The 20,465-nt window shown below is 47.4% G+C and overlaps 2 protein-coding genes across 3 annotated transcripts in view; both read right to left on the bottom strand.

Annotated features, from left to right (window-relative positions):
• LOC121494556 (nuclear pore-associated protein 1-like) overlaps window positions 1–2,314 on the bottom strand; it is a 7,432-nt gene extending 5,118 nt beyond the window's left edge. The window contains 6 exon segments of the mRNA XM_041761101.1: window positions 19–423; window positions 426–824; window positions 827–912; window positions 1,079–1,626; window positions 1,931–2,083; window positions 2,085–2,314. Coding sequence (XP_041617035.1) covers window positions 19–423; window positions 426–824; window positions 827–912; window positions 1,079–1,626; window positions 1,931–2,083; window positions 2,085–2,314 — 1,821 coding nt within the window.
• LOC121496231 (T-cell-specific guanine nucleotide triphosphate-binding protein 2-like) overlaps window positions 1–20,465 on the bottom strand; it is a 91,354-nt gene that overhangs the window by 51,666 nt on the left and 19,223 nt on the right. Inside the window, exon 3 of one of the 2 annotated variants that reach the window (XM_041764608.1) lies at window positions 5,280–8,942. The exons of the other annotated variant lie outside the window; for it this stretch is intronic. Within the exon in view, the coding sequence (XP_041620542.1) occupies window positions 7,728–8,921 (1,194 nt within the window). The 5' untranslated portion in view covers window positions 8,922–8,942 and the 3' untranslated portion in view covers window positions 5,280–7,727. Of the gene's footprint in view, window positions 1–5,279; window positions 8,943–20,465 lie in introns of those variants that run through there. 2 annotated transcript variants of the gene reach the window in all.

Genomic DNA, 20,465 nt, shown 5'->3' with positions numbered 1-20,465 from the left:
TACTGTTTTTCCGAACACGTAGGACTTGTTAGCCTGTTGCCCACTGTGACGTCCAATTGTGGGCTGAGAGGTGATTCCTGCGTTAGGGTGCTTAGAACCGGGGGCCAGGATGCTGGCAGACTTTTGAGGTAAACTGGTAGAGCCGTGGGCCAAGGCAGTGCTGCTACTGGGTGGTGCGTTGCCAGAACCTGGAAGTGCCTTGTAAAATGACAAATGGTTCTTCCGGGACCCTGGGGGGGCCTGGAAGATGACAGCCCGGGAGGGAGATGTGGTATCCATGGCATCGGGGTCCGAGTGAGCGCTGGGGTTTGCAGAGGTGCTGCCTCCTGGGGTGGTGGTGGCTCCAGAACTGAGGTTGGGCAAGCCAGTGGCGATAGGAGCACCGGGAAGAAAAGCTGTTTGCTGCCTCCCAGCAAGAGTCCCATGCGTGGGCTGAGGGGTGATGTGGAGGCCGAAGACTTGATGACGTGGGGTGGCGCCGGGGCCATCGATGTCGGTGCACTGGCGGATGCTGCGACTTTCGCAGGGCATCTCTGCGTCACACTGCCGCGGCCCCGGGCACACGGAGGACAGCTCATCCTGCGGTGTGGGGGCGCGCTGAGGACAGCCCGGGAAGGAGGCGCAGTGTCCACGTCCACGACAGCAGGTCGTGAAATCGGCTTGGAGGTCAGAGTAGATGACTTTGCTGCCATGGTAGAAGTCGGCTTAGAGGGGCCAGGCTGGACTCCGAGGACGGAGCCCTCTGTGGAGTGGCCTGGAAGAGGGGTTGTCAGGAAGAGCGGGGCAGAGTCTACACACACAGGGCTTGGGGATCCTTTTGTGCAGGAGGCGGGTGTAAGGAGGCCGAGGTGGTAGGAGGTGTGGGGCGGCCAGAGGGAGCTGTCCTGGGCGGCCTGGTGGAAGAGGAGCTCCCTGAAGCGGAGTTTCCCCGATGGCCCTGGAACTAAGGGGAGGAAGCGAATCAGCAGGAACAGCAAGAGGAGGAGATTGAGGAACGACACGTCCTGGTTCCCGACCACCGCGTTGTGTTGGGGAACACGGAGGACAGATAGGATCGGGGCCTGCCAGGAGGGTCAGCCCCGTCGGTGGGAGGCACCCGGACGTGGGAAGCGGGAGTGGCCGGAGGCGGAGAGCCTGCGTCCCCGAGGCCAGTGGGGAGGAAGGGGCAGGCTGAGCGGCCCGCGGTCGGCCAGGGTCTGTGTTCTGTCCTTCCAGGTGTCGTCCCCCGGACACTCGCTGTTCTGCAAGGGGCCCAGGTCCTTGTCAGTGGCAACGCAAGGAAGCTTAGGGGGTGGGGGCAAGTCCCCGCGACCCCCCAGCAGTGGTAGCGGTGGCGGCAGCGGCAGGCTAGGGCCATGCCTAGTTTCCTCTGGCGGTGCCCGCTGCTGGCAGATGCTGCTGGAGCCGGCTCCGGGATGAGACGCCTGAGGGCTCCCCAGCCTGTACGTCCTTCCTCCAGGCTCCCGCACGCTCTGGACGGGCTGATGCTTTTCAGTCTCCGCCTCCTCCGCGGATGTGTCCTGCGGCAAGGGGCAGCGTGGGGTTGGGCCCGAGAGCACCGCCGCGTCCCTGTCGGGCTTCCCGAGGACATCTCCCACGGACCGCATAAAGAGGTGGCCACGCGGCCTTCAGAGGAGGACATCAGAGACATCTGGGTGCTGTCCCACGGGCGCTCTCCTGAGGGGACGGGACGTGGTGCAGAGTTGCAGGGCTGGCTTGGTGGGGGCTGAGAATGCCACTGGTCTCCGGGGGCTCCGATGACAACTGTGTATCCCTGTGGCTTGGGGGCGGCCACTCCCACCATCCGGCCCTTTGGTCTCTACAGGAGCCTCCGTCTGTCCTCCGGGTGCTCTGGGACCTCCTCCTCCGTGCCCTGTGGGCTCGAAAGGGGGAGGGGAGGGGATGGTACCTGACTCGCAGCCCTGGCTACCTGTGCAGGTAGTGAAGGCAGGAGAGCGAACCTGCGCACGGAGGAGGGATCCTCACAGTCCCCGAGGGCCGGAACATCAGGGAACTGCGCGCAGACAGCACACGTCCACCCGGGGGGTTCCCCCAGCTCACCGCGGGGAGGAGGCCCAGAGGGGGCACCGGCCTGGGGGAGCGGCTGCCGCCTCCTGGGCTCCGCGTGGCAGCGAGCTGGTACAGGCCTGCGATCCGCTGGGATGCCTGCGCCCAGAGCAGGGGGCAGGTGCAGGGGCGGCAGGGTGGTGGCGGCCCGGATGGGCGGTGTCACAGGCAGGAGTGACCAGCGGGCGAGGGCGGGGCAGGGCCGGCGGCGGGGAAGGCGAAGGAACTTAGAAAATAAATGGCCCATTTAGGGCTAGCTGTGCGCAGGGTCGGGGGTGGGAGCGTAAGACCTTGGAGAGGGTCTCCAAGGCGTCTGACTCCTCTCCAGGTCAAGCACACAGGGAGCCTCTGAGCGGTGCACCCACGTGCTAACGCATCACAAAGCCGCCCACGTGGTCCCGTGCAGCCCCGCCCAGCAGTGGGGGGAGGGCGGAGGGGCGGGGCCCATCTTCCTGCTGCAGAGGCCTTGAGCACCAGCATGGAGGCCCCAGGCGAGGGGGAGGGGCTCGGCGTGGGCCTGAAGGGGCCAGGGGCACTCAGCCCCTAGGGTGTGCGTGGCCAGCCCTTCCCTGGGGAAGCCCTGCGGGGCGAGCTCAGGAGCCTCCCAAGGCTGAGGGGGCGGGTGGCCTGCTTCCCCGAGGGCCTGCCCTGCTGCCCTGCCAGCCCTGCAGCCCTGGGAGGCCTGTTGCCCTACTGCCCTGGGAAGCCTGCAGCCCTGTGAGGCCTGCTGCCCTGCTGCCCTGCTGCCCTGCGAGGCCTGCAGTCCTGCTGCCCTGCTGCCCTCCTGCCGTGGGAAGCCTGCAGCCCTCCTGCCCTGCGAGGCCTGATGCCCTGCTGCCCTGCCAGGCCTGCTGCCCTGCTGCCCTTCAAGGCCTGCAGTCCTGCTGCCCTGCTGCCCTGCTGCCCTCCTGCCCTGCCTGTGCTCCCAGGGGAAGGCCTGGGACATGAACCCAGCCTTGGGCTTAGGACTCAGAGCACACTCAGGGTCTCAGTGGGCCACTCTGGCTCTGTCACACACTGGACTCCAACCAGTGTTGTGTGGTGATGATGAAGGGATGATGGTAGAGCCTCTGTGGGAGATTGGGTGGAGGCCGGCCAGGAGCCTCTTGGGCCCATGCATCCAGGTAGCAGCTCCCCAGGACGGGCCATGGTGCTGGCAGGAAGAAAAGGAGAATTTTCAAAGTTTCAGTGACAATGAAACTGAATGAAACTGACAATTCAGTGAATGGGGGTCTGGCTCTTTGGAGTCCTCCTCAAACACTGCCAATCAGGGGCAGCCCGGGTGGCTCGGCGGTTTAGCACCACCTTCATCCCAGGGCGTGATCCTGGAGATCCGGGATAGAGTCCCACGTCCATTGCCTTGTGGGGGGCCTGCTTCTCCCTCTGCCTGTGTCTCTGCCTCTCCCTGTGTGTTAGTGTGTGTCTCTCATAAATGAAAGAAAGAAAGAAAGAAAGAAAGAAAGAAAGAAAGAAAGAAAGAAAGAAAAGAAAAGAAAGAAGAAAGAAAATCTTAAAAAAAAAACACTGCCAATCAAACGGAGAGAAGCTGAGGTACTGAATTGGAATAAAAACCTACTGAGAATAGGGGATCCCTGGGTGGCTCAGCGCTTTAGCACCTGCCTTTGGGCCAGGGCGTGGTCCTGGAGTCCCGGAATCGAGTCTGGCATGGGGATCCTGGCATGGAGCCTGCTTCTCCCAATGCCTGTGTCTCTGCCTCTCTCTCTCTCTCTCCCTCTCTCTCTCTGTCTATCATGAATATATAAATCATGTCTATCATGAATATATAAAATTTAAAAAATCTTAAAAAAAAAAAAAAGGAAAACCTACTGAGAATCAGTCTGTATCCAGGAAACTGCTCCTACTTTCAAGAGGTTTGTTTTCTAGGGCTGCTATAGCAAAATACCATGGCCTGGGGGGCTTAAACAACATAAACTTATTTTCTCACTCTTCTGGAGGCTGGAAGTCTTAAATCAAGGCGCCAGTAGGTTTTGCTTCTCCTGAAGCCTCTTTCCTTGGCTTGCAGAGATGGCCACCTTCTGCTGTGTCCTCATATGGACTTTTTCTGTGTATGTGTCTCTGACCTCAGCTAATGTTCATTATCCCCTTCAAGAATGTCCTATAAATACAATTGTAATGGGGGCTAGGGCCCCAAAACACAAACTTGTGGGTTAGACTTTATTTAGTTTATCTAGTTCAGCGTGAAACCTATGTCTAAAATATTATATTTTGTAGCAGTACTCCTTGTGCGATGTTAGAGCTGGACTAGAGAACCGTGTGGGTGTGTCAGACAATCCCAGCACCTGTGGCAAAGTCTGTTCAGAGGAAGACCCAGAAGAATAGCCAGCAGCTCCTCCAGAGCTTAAAGGACATGACTCAGGAAGCTGCTACAGATGCAGATGTGATCTGATACCATGTAGCCTCCTCCAGAGAGAAATGGGTGGTCACAGGCACCAAGTCACAAGTGGACTCTACATTTGAGATATAAGGGTAGGCAGATCCTTCTCAACTGACCAATTGAGAAGTAACAGAAATACAGAAAATGTCTGAATGATGAGAGATTCCAGGCTGTTTGGTAAGCAGTGCCTTGTCTTTCTTTCATGCAATGTGTAAGAATCCATATGCTATCACCCAGAAATTCCACACACTTCTAGAGAAGGTTCTACACAGGTGTACCAGAAACACGTGTAAGATGTTTTTAGCAGAACTGTGTTGAAGAGAAAGAAACAACTGTGAAGAACCCCAATCCCAAATTCCATTGGCAGGGAATAGATAGATTGCATATGCTATCTTTGCAAAATGGAAAACACACGTGATAGATATGATTGTAAATGTAAAGCAGCTAACAGAAGATGGCACAGAAAATCGTATCATTTTTCTAAAGCACCCAAGGAAGCAAAACTCAATGATATAATGTCTGAGGAAACACACACCTATGACAATAACTAAAGAAAGCAAAACGAAAACTTTAAACACAAAATTCAAAGGATCTGTATGTACATCTGAGAAGAGATGTAGAGACAGGATATGGGGTGAAGCTTGTGGGAATATCCAGTGATATAAGTAACATTCCAGTTCCTAATCTGGGAGTTGAGTTCACAGGTATCTATATTAACATCTTGCTTTATTCTGTGTGTATGTGTGTGTGTAATATCATACGTATCCTATTGTAGCTAGCTGTGAACATTATTACGCTAAGAAAGTATAACAAGGGACAATTGCCAAAGCCAAGGAATGATGTCAGCAGACATTTTCTTTTTCGATGAACTATTTTTTAGAGAAGTTTCAGTATCACAGCAAAATTAAGCAGAAAGTATAGAGGGTTCCCATGTATTCCTTGCCCTCAGACAAGTACAGCTTCCCCACTGTCAACAACTCACACAGCGTACAATTCATGAACTCAAATTGATCCATCTTTCTCCCTCCACATCGGCAGTTTACAATGGATTCACTCCTGGTGTTGTGTATTCTATGGGTTTTGACAAAAGTATAGTTTATCCACCATTGATCCACCAGTATCATATCACACAGTGTGATTTCATGGCTCTAAATAGCCTCTGTGCTCCACCAATTTATCCCTCCCTCCCCTGAACCCTTGGGATCCCACTGATCTTTTTCTCATCTCTACAGTTTTGCCTTTTTCTGAATGTTAGGCATTTGGACTCGTGCAGTATTTAGCCTTTCCATCCAGATTGGTTTCTCTCACTTGGTAATATGCATTTCAGATTCTTCCATGTCTTTTTCAAACAGCTGTCATTTAAGGAGCCTCTGAATGCTGAGTGGTGAGTAGAAGTGCTCCAGGTCACTAGCTCCTGGTGACACTTCTGAACCCCAGGGATGAGGAGTTCCTATAATTTTCCTACTCAGGTGACCATCCAAGGAATGAGAATGAAATTGGTGTTGGGCTTTTTACTGGCAACATGGCATGCTGGAAGGAAGGAGATCTTCAGAGTTCTAAGAGAAAATAATGCCATTTCCAGAATCTTATAGCCAGTTAAACTGTTTATTACAAGTGATCATAAAATGAAGGCATTAATTCAAAGCACAAAGACTCAGAAGGTTCACCTCCCAGAGAACCCTTTTTTTTTCTCTTTATGAGAATGGACTCAATGTAAATGACCAGGGAACAGGGAATCCAAGAAGCACCAGCACCACCAAAGTAATGGATGGATGTGAGTGAGGCTTGTGCTTCAGGCTGGGAAAGCAACTAGTTGAAGTGAGAATAGGGATTAGAGGTTTTCACAGGATACCTTCAGCGAGAAATTATTTTTAGCAGTAATGTCATCGTTACTAAGGACAGTCATCTAGAAAAAGGGAATGGCAGATTATCTTATTTTCGTATGATAAAATCACACTGTGCCACTTCTTCATTCCCTTCTTTCTTTTGTCCAAGTTTTCTTTAATCATCTTCTGCTTTCAGTTCCAAAGATTTAATGGCCAAAATTTTACCCAGTGGTGTAGTTCCAACATGTCCATCAAATTCTGATTAGATTCCTTTCTGTGTGTAATCCTTCTAGGTAAATAAAGTAAGGTCAAGGGGTTGATGGTGGATGATGCAGGAAGGGAGATTTTCTCTTGTGAAGAATCAATGATTCCAAAGTGGGAACCAGATTATGTTACTTTTGGTGTGGAGAGTGAGGTTTCAAATGTCATTGTAAAAAGTCGGTTAAAAAAAAAACAGTTTAAAAATATATATATATACACAGTATGGGGAAAATCTAGAACTAAGGTCTGAAGTGATTTCCAATAGGGGAATTTCCTTAGTGTCTCTATAGGCTGGGATAATTGTATAAATAGTAAGATCATTAGAAATGGGTTATTTTCCTCAATGCTGATGACCAAATTTAGTTTCCTTTGACCAACATAGGAAATAATTTGGCAAAGAACACAACATAGCAGGTAACTTTAAGTTGACAAATATTCATTCATAAGACATATTATCTAACAGGTACTACTTCTTATTACAGGCCCACCATGGGCATGTGCATGTGAAGGGCATGAATTCTTGGAAGGTGTGTGTGGGAGGCAGTGTTACTACTTACAATAGTCAGTTTTGCTTATGCATTCAACAGTTTTCCAATCCCAGTAACTGTGGCCATTGTGTCCATTTCCTGTATCCTTTTCTGTATATAAGTGTTTTGTGCAATTGCTGGGGAAAAGTATTAGGACAGAGCTTTGCAGGATACCAGACTGATCTTGGCTCTCAGCCTTGGATACTTTTCAAAGAATAGCTGAACACATACTCCATCATATTTCCCCAAAAGAAAAATCCCAAAGGATGTTCTCCCCTCTGCATCTGGGCATGTCTTTGTGAGTCCATGGACTGAGAGGTGAGAACTGAAGGGACATGGGGAACCAAGAGGGCTTGGAGAAAGGATGTTCATGTTAAGTGATAAGGGAATGTCAGAATGAAACTGTCACAGAGTAAATTCTTTCACCTTTGAATCCAGCTTGTTTAATAAGTGACAAGAAGTAGAACATATTTTAGCGTTTCCTGGCATGGGTTCAAAATGAACAAGTCAGTTCATTTGCCTTGAGGAACTTAGAACCAATGAAAGTGGAAATAATGAGCTTGACTGAGAATTCAGAAAGGATACAGAGTGAGGAGAGGACCCCAGATGTCCTGACTTCCCTCCAGAAGGAGTCTGATGATGTCCAACTCTTCACATGATGGAGTCTGTCAGGATTTTCTTCACAATGCTTCTGGTGTCCTTGGCAACTATTTCAAGGAAGTGTCTGTGTTTCCACACTCTCAGGTAGTTGATAACAGTATCACCTAAGAAGGGGATATAGCTCAGAATCGAATATAAGTAAGATGCTGTTTTACAATTCATGCAAGATAATGCCCAGTCCCCGGTGAGGACAGTGTGCAGATCCCGAGACTTCATAATGGCCCTGTACTCCTCCATGGGTTTCCCCATACTCTGGGCCATCTGCTGGAGAGACTTATCATCCACACCAAAGAACGAGTGGTAGGCAATCAGACACTGCCCCAGATCATCTTCATCCTGGATGCCCAGGATGTCCTGGAAAGTCTTTGAGCCTATTTGCTCCTGAAAAGAAGTCACTTTGTCATTAATGATCTTTTCACAGGTGTCAGACAGGTTCTCTAGGGGACCACAGTATCTGATATCAGAAATGTCCCTGTTCAAGGTGTCCCTAAGCTCTGGGAAGTCATGCAATAAGGGCTCAAAGCTGGAGACCAGGAATATGATGGGTTCACACACTCCTACTTTCCGGAGAGTTTCCTGGATATTCTCCCGTATATTCTGCAGGACTTGTTCCTCTGGAAGGACACGTGTGCTGAGGTCCCTGTCCAGCTTGGTCCAGACAATGTAGAACCTTTTCCCCTGTCCTTGGATGGCTTTGACAAGCTTCACAAGATTCATGCTGAACTGTTCAGATGCAATGATGATGAAAAGGTCATACTGGCTAAAATGTATCTTCTCCAGATAGTTCTCCAAGCTTTGGGTGCCTGTCCCTGTTCCAGGTAGATCCCATAGTTCCATGTAGGGAAAGTGGGAGGAAGAGTAGCAAGTGGGAACCTGGGTGGTCCTTACCACCCCGGTGGGAGCTGAGTCCTTCTCATCATGCCCAATTTCCCGCAGTGCGTTGACGAATGAGGACATGCCATTGCCAGAATCTCCAGTCACTGCAATGCTCACTGGGGAACTGGATACTGTCTCTAGAGTCTCCCTAATTATAGAGACCACCTCTAGCAACTTCCCATTTCCCAATGCCTTTTCAATGTTTGTGGCAGTTGCCTTAGGTAAGACTGTCCATCCCATATTGTATGGAACAATAGAGGTGAAGGATGTAGATAACGGGATGTGAAGGGACTGGTTGGGCTGTGTCATGTCTCTGATCAGTGGAGTGACCTGCAGAAATAGGAAAGGCAGGGGAGTTAGGAAGACCAAGTGCACAGGGTGGCAGAGGATCATCAGATTTGTTATACCAAACTGAGGGTATCAGATCCCAACTCACTGCAACAGCACTTAGATTAGAAACAGAAAGCCTTGGGGCACCTGGCTGGAACAGTTAGTAGAAGGCGAGACTCAATCTTGCAGCTGTGAGTTTGAGCCCCATGTTGGGTGTGGAGATTAGTTAAAAATAAAACCTTAAAAAAAAAAGAAACAGCAAGCCTCTGGAAAACTGTTCAATAGGTTGTCAAAAATTAAACATATTATTCAACCATAGAAAATGAGGAAATTCTATCATTTGTAATGAAATGGATGTACCCTGAACGTATTGTGCCAAGTCAAATAAATCAGACAGACAGAGACAAATACTGCATGATCTAACTGGTATGTGGAATCTAAAACTAAAATGACATAAATTTATAGAAAAAGAGTCAGGCTCATGGAGAGGCAGAGGCAGAGGGTGAGAGGAGGGTGAATTGGAATAAGTGGTCAAAAAGTACAAGGTTTCAGTTATAAGTGAAGTACTGGGGAAGGGGGAGCTAAGATGGTGGCTTTGTAGAAGGACCCTAAGCTGGCCTCCTCCCTCAAGGATCATGGGTGCTGGATCATGGGTGCTGCAGAGAGAAGGCGGTCCTGGTCATGGAGAAAGGCAAGAGAGAAAGGAGAACGCTTCCCCAAAGCCATATGCTAGAAAAATGAGAGGGGCTTATTTTCATGAGTTTTTGCAACCAGTGGGACATGAAGACTGGACTTTCAAAAGTTGATAGGCTTCCCTGGGTTAGAGACCTGAGGGCACTGCCCTATTCCTGGAGAGAAGGCAGGCAGACAACCTGGGGTTAGATGGTGTGATCTGAGGAAGGCCTAAGGCATGTGAAGGAGAGATTGTTCACTCTTCTTGGAGTGCATCTATGAGAGGTAGAGTTCACAGAGATGCCTCTAGGGTACAAAAGAGTGAATAGACCCCATTTTCCTTCCTTACCCCTCAGGATAGATGCAGAGCCACTTGCTCAGAGTGGTTTCTCCCTAACACTGGCTGCATAGTCACCTTGCCCCTGCACACTGTCATGATTGCCCATCTCCAACAAATCTGCCTCCATCAGTCCCTGTGAGAAAAGACCCTCCCCAGAAGACCAGCACAGGCTCCTAGCCACAAAACATCCCTAAAGTTTGGAGTTTTAAATGTCAACAGGGTTGGCTGGGATAGAGCCGAGAGTACACTCTGCTGCTCCTGGAGAGAAGGCAGACAAACAAACCAGAGACAGACAACATAAAAAAAGAAATCTGAAAAACTCCTGGGACACACGGGGGAGATTATTAGCTCTTCTGAGAGTGTTTCCCTGAGAGCAACAAGCAAGGAGACCCCTCCCTGGGGACAAAAGAGCTGGCTGGTGCCATTCCCATTCCCCACCCCTCAGCAATAATGATCTTCAGCAAATGGCAATAACGATCTTCAAGAGTGCCCACACTGCTTGCCTAACCTACTTACTCTAAGTCTCACACCAACACACTGCTGGTACTGCTGTTCTTGGTCAATTTTGCCTCAGTACCAGTGCAGTGAGTCTCAGAGCACACAGGGCAAACCTGGATACAAGCAAGAAAGACAGAGCTCTTGGCTGCCTCAGGCTGAAGAAACATTCTGGAATGAGAATACCTAAGACTGGGCATGGGGCAAGATGGCAGAGGAGAAGGGGTCCTCAACTCACCTGGCCCCACCAACTTACCTAGCCTTCATACCATCCTGAACACCTACAAATTCGACCTGAGATTTAAAGAGAGAACAGCTGTAATGCTACAGAGAGAAGGGTTTTCACTTTGAGCAAGGTAGGAAGGTGGAAAAAAATAAAAAAGAATCAAGTGGGGGGGGGGTGCACCAGGAGGAGCTAGGCTAAAGCTGGCAGTGAGAGCCCCCAGGACAGGAATGCCCCGCCTGAAGAAGCAGGAACTTTAAAAAATCTGCACCGGATTCTTCCGGGATGCAAAAGCACTTAGCAGGGAAATCGGGCAGAATAGCGGGAGGGGCAGTGAAGCCTCCAGTTTCACGGACTCACTAATAGAGGAAGTGCACCCCGGGAGAGCTCACCACAAACCATGGGCCAATCTCGGTAAAGAGCTGGAGCGCGCACGAGGCAGGGCATCTGGGAAAAGACGGTTGGTTAGGCAGGCGGCTCCAGACACAGGTGTCTACATCATGATGCCTTCAGGAGCCTCAGGCCCCAGAGTCACAATTCCAGCAGCACAGGGCCTAGATCCCGGGGCGCCAAGCAGACAAAGCCCACAATCCTGCACTTCCCCTGGGACAGGTGGAGGCGGGGAGGGCACAGGACAGTGAAAACTCTCCTGCCGCTGGGCGCCTTGCAAGCTGTGCGGATCAGCACACCTGCACCAACCTGGGGGCATCTAGGCCAGCATGGACTGGGAGACTACATTAGTCAACTAGTGGGGAGCTGACTCCAGAGCTAGAAATCAGGCCACCGTCATTGTTGTTTTTCCTCCTCATTTCACCCTGTGCCTGGGAGAGGCAGGGCCACCAGGGAACACAGGCCTCATGGCTCCGCAGAGCCCTGCACCAGGCAGGGGATAGGGTATCGCCCCAGGCACAGATACCTGAGAATCAGCACAGCAGACTCTTCCTCTAGAACACCAGCTGGAAGAACAGGGGAAAAAGAAGTTCTTGACCAAGCAATGCTGGAAAGTTCCAGGGATTTACCATAAATAGAACCAGAGGGTACCCCTCCTTTTTTCTTTCCTTTTTCCACTACAACTCGTTTTTATATCAGACTATAAATTTCCAATGTTTTTCTCTTTTTCCACCTTAACTACAATATTTTACCACCTCCTCATTTTTAAGTTTCTTCCTTTTATTTTTTTTTTTATTTTTTTTGTTTCTTTTTTTATTTTTTTATTGGTGTTTAATTTACCAACATACAGAAAAACACCCAGTGCTCATCCCGTCAAGTGTCCACCTCAGTGCCCATCACCCATTCCCCTCCAACACCCGCCCTCCTCCCCTTCCACCACCCCTAGTTCGTTTCCCCGAGTTAGGAGTCTTTATGTTCTGTCTCCCTTCCTGATATTTCCCAACATTTCTTTTCCCTTCCTTTATATTCCCTTTCACTATTATTCATATTCCCCAAATGAATGAGAACATACACTGTTTGTCCTTCTCCGATTGACTTATTTCACTCAGCATAATACCCTCCAGTTCCATCCACGTTGAAGCAAATGGTGGGTATTTGTCGTTTCTAATTGCTGAGTAATATTCCATTGTATACATAAACCACATCTTCTTTATCCATTCATCTTTCGATGGACACCGAGGCTCCTTCCACACTTTGGCTATTGTGGCCATTGCTGATAGAAACATCGGGGTGCAGGTGTCCCGACGTTTCATTGCTTCTGAATCTTTGGGGTAAATCCCCAACAGTGCAATTGCTGGGTCGTAGGGCAGGTCTATTTTTAACTCTTTGAGGAACCTCCACACAGTTTTCCAGAGTGGCTGCACCAGTTCACATTCCCACCAACAGTGTAAGAGGGTTCCCTTTTCTCCGCATCCTCTCCAACATTTGTTGTTTCCTGCCTTGTTAATTTTCCCCATTCTCACTGGTGTGAGGTGGTATCTCATTGTGGTTTTGATTTGTATTTCCCTGATGGCAAGTGATGCAGAGCATTTTCTCATGTGCATGTTGGCCATGTCCATGTCTTCCTCTGTGAGATTTCTCTTCATGTCTTTTGCCCATTTCATGATTGGATTGTTTGTTTCTTTGGTGTTGAGTTTAATAAGTTCTTTATAGATTTTGGAAACTAGCCCTTTATCTGATATGTCATTTGCAAATATCTTCTCCCATTCTGTAGGTTGTCTTTTAGTTTTGTTGACTGTATCCTTTGCTGTGCAAAAGCTTCTTATCTTGATGAAGTCCCAATAGTTCATTTTTGCTTTTGTTTCTTTTGCCTTCGTGGATGTATCTTGCAAGAAGTTACTGTGGCCAAGTTCAGAAAGGGTGTTGCCTGTGTTCTCCTCTAGGATTTTGATGGAATCTTGTCTCACATTTAGATCTCTCATCCATTTTGAGTTTATCTTTGTGTATGGTGAAAGAGAGTGGTCCAGTTTCATTCTTCTGCATGTGGATGTCCAATTTTCCCAGCACCATTTATTGAAGAGACTGTCTTTCTTCCAATGGATAGTCTTTCCTCCTTTATCGAATATTAGATGGCCGTACATTTCAGGGTCCACTTCTGGGTTCTCTATTCTGTTCCATTGATCTATGTGTCTGTTTTTGTGCCAGTACCACACTGTCTTGATGACCACAGCTTTGTAATACAACCTGAAATCTGGCATTGTGATGCCCCCAGCTAAGGTTTTCTTTTTTAAAATTCCCCTGGCTATTCGGGGTCTTTTCTGATTCCACACAAATCTTAAGATAATTTGTTCTAACTCTCTGAAGAAAGTCCATGGTATTTTGATAGGGATTGCATTAAACGTATAAATTGCCCTGGGTAACATTGACATTTTTACAATATTAATTCTGCCAATCCATGAGCATGGAATATTTTTCCATCTCTTTGTGTCTTCCTCAATTTCTTTCAGAAGTGTTCTATAGTTTTTAGGGTATAGATCTTTTACCTCTTTGGTTAGGTTTATTCCTAGGTATCTTATGCTTTTGGGTGCAATTGTAAATGGGATTGACTCCTTAATTTCTCTTTCTTCAGTCTCATTGTTAGTGTATAGAAATGCCATTGATTTCTGGGCGTTGATTTTGTATCCTGCCACGCTACCAAATTGCTGTATGAGTTCTAGCAATCTGGGGGTGGAGGCTTTTGGGTTTTCTATGTAGAGTATCATGTCATCGGCGAAGAGGGAGAGTTTGACTTCTTCTTTGCCAATTTGAATGCCTTTAATGTCTTTTTGTTGTCTGATTGCTGAGGCGAGGACTTCCAGAACTATGTTGAACAGCAGTGGTGAGAGTGGACATCCCTGTCTTGTTCCTGATCTTAGGGGAAAGGCTCCCAGTGCTTCCCCATTGAGAATGATATTTGCTGTGGGCTTTTCGTAGATGGCTTTTAAGATGTCGAGGAAAGTTCCCTCTATCCCAACACTCTGAAGGGTTTTGATCAGGAATGGATGCTGTATTTTGTCAAATGCTTTCTCTGCATCTAATGAGAGTATCATATGGTTCTTGGTTTTTCTCTTGCTGATATGATGAATCACATTGATGGTTTTACGAGTGTTGAACCAGCCTTGTGTCCCAGGGATAAATCCTACTTGGTCATGGTGAATAATTTTCTTAATGTGTTGTTGGATCCTATTGGCTAGTATCTTGTTGAGAATTTTTGCATCCATGTTCATCAGGGATATTGGTCTGTAATTCTCCTTTTTGGTGGGGTCTTTGTCTGGTTTCGGAATTAAGGTGATGCTGGCCTCATAGAACGAATTTGGAAGTACTCCATCTCTTTCTATCTTTCCAAACAGCTTTAGTAGAATAGGTATGATTTCTTCTTTAAACGTTTGATAGAATTCCCCTGGGAAGCCATCTGGCCCTGGACTCTTGTGTCTTGGGAGGTTTTTGATGACTGCTTCAATTTCCTCCCTGGTTATTGGCCTGTTCAGGTTTTCTATTTCTTCCTGCTCCAGTTTTGGTAGTTTGTGGCTTTCCAGGAATGCGTCCATTTCTTCTAGATTTCCTAATTTATTGGCATACAGCTGTTCATAATATGTTTTTAAAATCGTTTGTATTTCCTTGGTGTTGGTAGTGATGTCCCCTTTCTCATTCATGATTTTATTAATTTGAGTCTTCTCTCTCTTCTTTTTAATAAGGTTGGCTAATGGTTTATCTATCTTATTAATTCTTTCAAAGAACCAACTCCTGGTTCTGTTGATCTGTTCCACAGTTCTTTTGGTCTCGATATCATTGAGTTCTGCTCGAATTTTAATTAACTCTCTTCTTCTGCTGGGGGTGGGGTCTATTTGTTGCTTTTTCTCTAGTTCCTTTATGTGTAAGGTGAGCTTTTGAATTTGAGATCTTTCCAGTTTTTGAATGTATGCTTGTATTGCGATGTATTTCCCCCTCAGGACTGCTTTTGCTGCATCCCAAAGATTTTGAACGGTTGTATCTTCATTTTCATTAGTTTCCATGAATCTTTTTAATTCTTCCTTAATTTCCTGGTTGACCTTTTCATCTTTTAGCAGGATGGTCCTTAACCTCCACGTGTTTGTGGTCCTTCCATATTTCTTGTTGTGATTAAGTTCTAATTTCAAGGCATTATGGTCTGAGAATATACAGGGGACTATCCCGATCTTTTGGTATCGGTTCAGACCCGATTTGTGACCCAGTATGTGGTCTATTCTGGAGAAAGTTCCATGTGCACTTGAGAAGAATGTGTATTCAGTTGAGTTTGGATGTAAAGTTCTGTAGATATCTGTGAAATCCATCTGGTCCAGTGTATCATTTAAAGCTCTCGTTTCTTTGGAGATATTGTGCTTAGAAGACCTATCCAGGGTAGAAAGAGCTAGATTGAAGTCACCAAGTATAAGTGTATTATTATCAAGGTATTTCTTGAGTTTGGTTATTAATTGGTTTAAATATTTGGCAGCTCCCACATTCGGGGCATATATATTGAGGAGTGTTAAGTCCTCTTGTTGGATAGATCCTTTGAGTATGAGATAGTGTCCCTCTTCATCTCTCACTATAGTCTTCGGGGTAAATTTTAATTTATCTGATATAAGGATGGCAACCCCTGCTTTCTTTTGAGGACCATTTGAATGGTAAATGGTTCTCCAACCTTTTATTTTCAGGTTGTAGGTGTCCTTCTGTCTAAAATGAGTCTCTTGTAGACAGCAAATAGATGGGTCCTGCTTTTTTATCCAGTCTGAAACCCTGCGCCTTTTGATGGGGTCATTAAGCCCGTTCACATTCAGAGTTACTATTGATAGATAGGAGTTTAGTGTCATCATATCTATTCAGTCCTTGTTTTTGTGGATTGTTCCACTGAACTTCTTCTTAAAGGGGAATTTTAAGAGTCCCCCTTAAAATTTCTTGCAGAGCTGGTTTGGAGGTTACATATTCTTTCAGTTCCTGCCTGTCTTGGAAGCTCTTTATCTCTCCTTCCATTTTGAATGAAAGCCTTGCGGGGTAAAGTATTCTTGGTTGCATGTTCTTTTCATTTAGGACCCTGAATATATCCTGCCAGCCCTTTCTGGCCTGCCAGGTCTCTGTGGAGAGGTCTGCTGTTACCCTAATATTCCTCCCCATAAAAGTCAGGGACTTTTTTTCTCTTGCTGCTTTAAGGATCTTCTCCTTATCTTTGGAATTTGCAAGCTTCACTATTAAATGTCGAGGTGTTGAACGGTTTTTGTTGATTTTAGGGGGGGATCTCTCTATTTCCTGGATCTGAATGCCTGTTTCCCTTCCCAGATTCGGAAAGTTTTCAGCTAGGATTTGTTCAAATACATATTCTGGCCCTCTGTCCCTTTCCGCGCCCTTGGGAACCCCAATTAAACGTAGGTTTTTCTTCCTCAGGCTATCATTTATTTCCCTTAATCTATCCTCATGGTCTTTTAATTGCCTGTCTCTTTTTTCCTCAGTTTCCCTCTTTGCCATCAACTTGTCTTCTATGTCACTCACTCGTTCTTCCACCTCGTCAAGCCTCGTCGTTAGGACTTCTAGCTTGGATTGCATCTCATTTAATTGATTTTTAATTTCTGCCTGATTAGATCTAAATTCTGCAGTCATGAAGTCTCTTGAGTCCTTTATGGTTTTTTCTAGAGCCACCAGTAGCTGTAAAATAGTGCTTCTGAATTGGCTTTCTGACATTGAATTGTAATCCATATTTTGTAACTCTGTGGGAGAGTGGGCTGTTTCTGATTCTTTTTTTTGAGGGGTTTTCCTTCTAGTCATTTTGCTCAGTGCAGAGTGGCCAAAAACAAGTTGTATTGGGAAAAGGAGAAAAAGAGAGAGAAGGAAAGAAAAGAGAAAAAGAAAAAAGAGAAAGAAGAAAAAAAATAGGGGAAAAAGAGAAGAAAAAGAAAGAAAAAGAAAGAAAGGAGAAAAAAGAAAAAAGGGGGTGTGGGGGAAGCAATCAGAAATCAAGAAGAAAGAGAGAAAAAAAAAGCACAAAACAAAACAAAACAAAACAAAACAAAAACAAAAACAAAAAAACAAAAAACAAAAAAAACCACGGGGAGTATCTTCCGATTCTGTGTAGTTTAAGTCCCTTGACTTCCCTTGGAACTGGTCCGTCTCGCTGGTCTTCTGGGGGAGGGGCCTGCTGTGCTGATTCTCAGGTGTTGGCACTTGGGGGAGCTGCTCTGCCCCTGCCTGGTGCAGGGCTCGGTGGGGGTTGTTCACCCCGTGAGGCCCCGGGAGGAAGCCACAGTGGCGGGGGCAGCTCTGGGACCCTGGAGTCAGCCCCCGCAGTAGCTCCGGGGCTCTCCTTCTGCAGGGCCTGGGGGCTCCGGGGCGGGGCCGCTGATCTGCTCAGTTCCAGGCAGGAGCGTCCTTGCTGTCCTGGGCCCTCCCGGCCTCTGCCTGTCCCGGGGGAGGCCGGATCCTGGGCTGTGTCCCGGCGCCCTGTGCTCCGGGGCCTGCGCTGTTGGATTCGCGCTCCCGGCGGTGCAGCTCCCTCCGCGGAGCCGCCGCCCGAGCCTCTCCGAGCTGTTCCCGGAGCCGCGCAGCCCCCTCCGCGCGGAGCTTCTTCCTCTGCGCGAGCCGCCGCCGCTGAGCTGTTCCCGGAGCCGCGCAGCCCCCTCCGCGGAGCCGCCGCCCGAGCCCCTCCGAGCTGTTCCCGGAGCCGCGCAGCCCCCTCCGCGCGGAGCTTCTTCCTCCGCCCGAGCCGCCGCCGCTGAGCTGTTCCCGGAGCCCCGCAGCCCCCTCTGCGGAGCCGCCGCCCGAGTCCCTCTGAGCTGTTCCCGGAGCCGCGCAGCCCCCTCCGCGGAGCCGCCGCCCGAGCCCCTCCGAGCTGCTCCGGGTCCCGCCGAGCGCTGCAGCCCTTAGGGAGCTCGGCGCACTCTCCGGGGCGCAGTTCCTCTGTTACTGTCCCAGGGAGCCCGAGGGCATCCCCGCCTTTCTGGGGATCCTGCTCCAATTCCCGGGGAGCCCCTTTCCGCGGGGAAGGTCGGTGCAGCTCCTGCTCCTCCGGGACGGGGCTCTCCTGTCCTGGGGACACTCGCCCCGGCCTTAGCCCGGCTCCTCGCGGGGCCCCTCCCCCTTGGAGGCCTTTTGTGTCTTTATTTCTTTTTTTCCCGTCTTCCTACCTTGATAGAAGCGCGAACTCTTCTCACTGTAGCGTTCCAGCTGGTCTCTCTTTAAATCTCAGGCCGAATTCGTAGGTTTTCAGGATGATTGGATGGTTTTCTAGGTAATTTGCTGAGGACAGGTGACCTGGAGACCCTACTCCTCCGCCATCTTGCCCCTCCCCCCCAAGTTTCTTCCTTTTAGACTTTCATACATGTACAATTACAGGTCTTAGGTATATTTTCCATGTCTAGATTCTCTTCAAAATACCCAACTTATTTTTGGGAGATATATGAGATGGGTTTTTTTGTTTTCTTTTCTTTCGTGTTTTCCCTGTGTCATTTTGTTCTACAGTGGCAGAAGTTAATACCTTCTAAAACATGACCAGCATGCACCCAGAACCAAGTGGTATACCATGCTGGTTCACTCTGTGAGATTATATTCTCTCTTCATTCCCATTTGCCCCCCCCCTTTTATCTCATTTATGTTTTGGTAGTCAATGTTGGGGCTTTCTACGGGTATTTCTGGTATATATCAATTTAGGACTCAGCATATTCTAACATACAGAACTTAATATACTCAGAACCAAGAGATTCACCAACTGGGACCCCTCAGGTGGACTACATTCTCCCTCCACTACAATGTTGTCACCACCACCATCTCCCAACCCCTCCCTTTTTTTCTTCTCCTTTTTTTCCCTCTTTACTTTTTTCTCTTCCTTTTTTCTTTTCATTTTTCTTCCTCTTTGGGATTCTTGGCCTTTTAATTTTTACTACTTTGTTTTAAAATTTGTTTTTCACTTTAGTGGTCCATTTGTTTTATTTCATTATGATCTTTCTTTGCAATTTCTGGTCTCTGACCTCGTCAGTATCATCTAGGGTGAAATTTACTGAGGTCATGGAGGATATTCTTGACTCAGCCCACTCATACAGCCACTGTGCACTACACAAAATGACTAGAAGGAAGAACTCACCACAAAAGAAAGAAGCAGAAACAGTACTCTCTGCCACAGAGTTAGAGAATATGGATTGCAATTAGATGTCAGAAAGCCAATTCAGAAGCACAATTACAAAGCTACTGGTGGCTCTAGAAAAAATCATAAAGGATTCAAGAGACCTCATGACTGTAGAATTTAGATCTAATCAGCCCAAAATTTAAAAAACAATTAAATTAGATGCAATCCAAACTGGAGGTCCTAAAAATGAGGGCTAATGAGGTAGAAGAAAGAGTGAGTGACATAGAAGACAAGTTGATATCAAGGAAGGAAGCTGAGGAAAAAAGAGAAAAACAGTTAAAAGACCATGAGGAAAGGTTAAGGAAAATAAATGATAGCCTCAGAAGAAAAAAAATCTACATATAATTGGGGTTTCAGAGAGCGCTGCATGGGAGAGAGGGCCAGAAAGCATATTTCAACAAATCATACTGAGCACCTCCCTAATTTAGAGAAAGAAATAGGCATTCAGATCCACGAAATAGAGAGGTCACCCCCAAAATCAATAAAAACCATTCAACCCCATGACATTTAATAGTGAAACTTGCAAATTCCAAAGATAAAGAGAAAATCCTCAAAGCAGAAAGAGACAAGAGATTCTCAACTCATATAGGGAGAAATATAATATTAACAGAAGATCTCTCCACAGACACCTGGCAGGCCAGAAAGGGCTGGAAGGATATATTCAAGGTACTAAATGAGAAGAATATGCAGCCGCAAATACTACATCCAGAAAGGCTCTCATTCAGAATAGAAGGAGAGATAAAGAGCTTCCAAGATAGGCAGAAACTGAAAGAATATGTGACCACCAAACCAGATCTGCAAGAAATAATATGGGGGACCCTGGAAAAGAAAGAGGAAGCACAAATAGATAATCCACAAAAATAGGGACTGAGTAGTATTACGATGACACTAAATTCATATCTTTCAATAGTTACTCTGAACTTGAATGGGATAAATGATCCCATCAAAAGAAGCAGGGTTTTGGACTGGATAAAAAAAGCAAGACCCATCTATCGGTTGTCTACATTTTAGACCTAAGGACACTACAGCATGAAAATGAAAGGTTGGAGAACCATTTACCATTCAGATGGTACTCAGAGGAAAGCTGGGGTAGCCATCCTCATATCAGATAAAGTTGATCCCAAAGACTGTAGTAAGAGATGAACAGGGACACTATATCATACTTAAAGGATCTATCCAACAAGAAGACCTAACAATCATGAATATTCATGCCCCTAATGTGGGATCTGCCAAGTATAT

The sequence above is a fragment of the Vulpes lagopus genome, chromosome 7 (genome assembly GCF_018345385.1).
Source record: "Vulpes lagopus strain Blue_001 chromosome 7, ASM1834538v1, whole genome shotgun sequence".
NCBI classification, from domain to species: Eukaryota; Metazoa; Chordata; class Mammalia; order Carnivora; family Canidae; genus Vulpes; species Vulpes lagopus.
The sequence above is the reverse complement of the archived record's forward strand: the minus strand, read 5'-3'. Positions and strand labels throughout refer to the sequence as shown.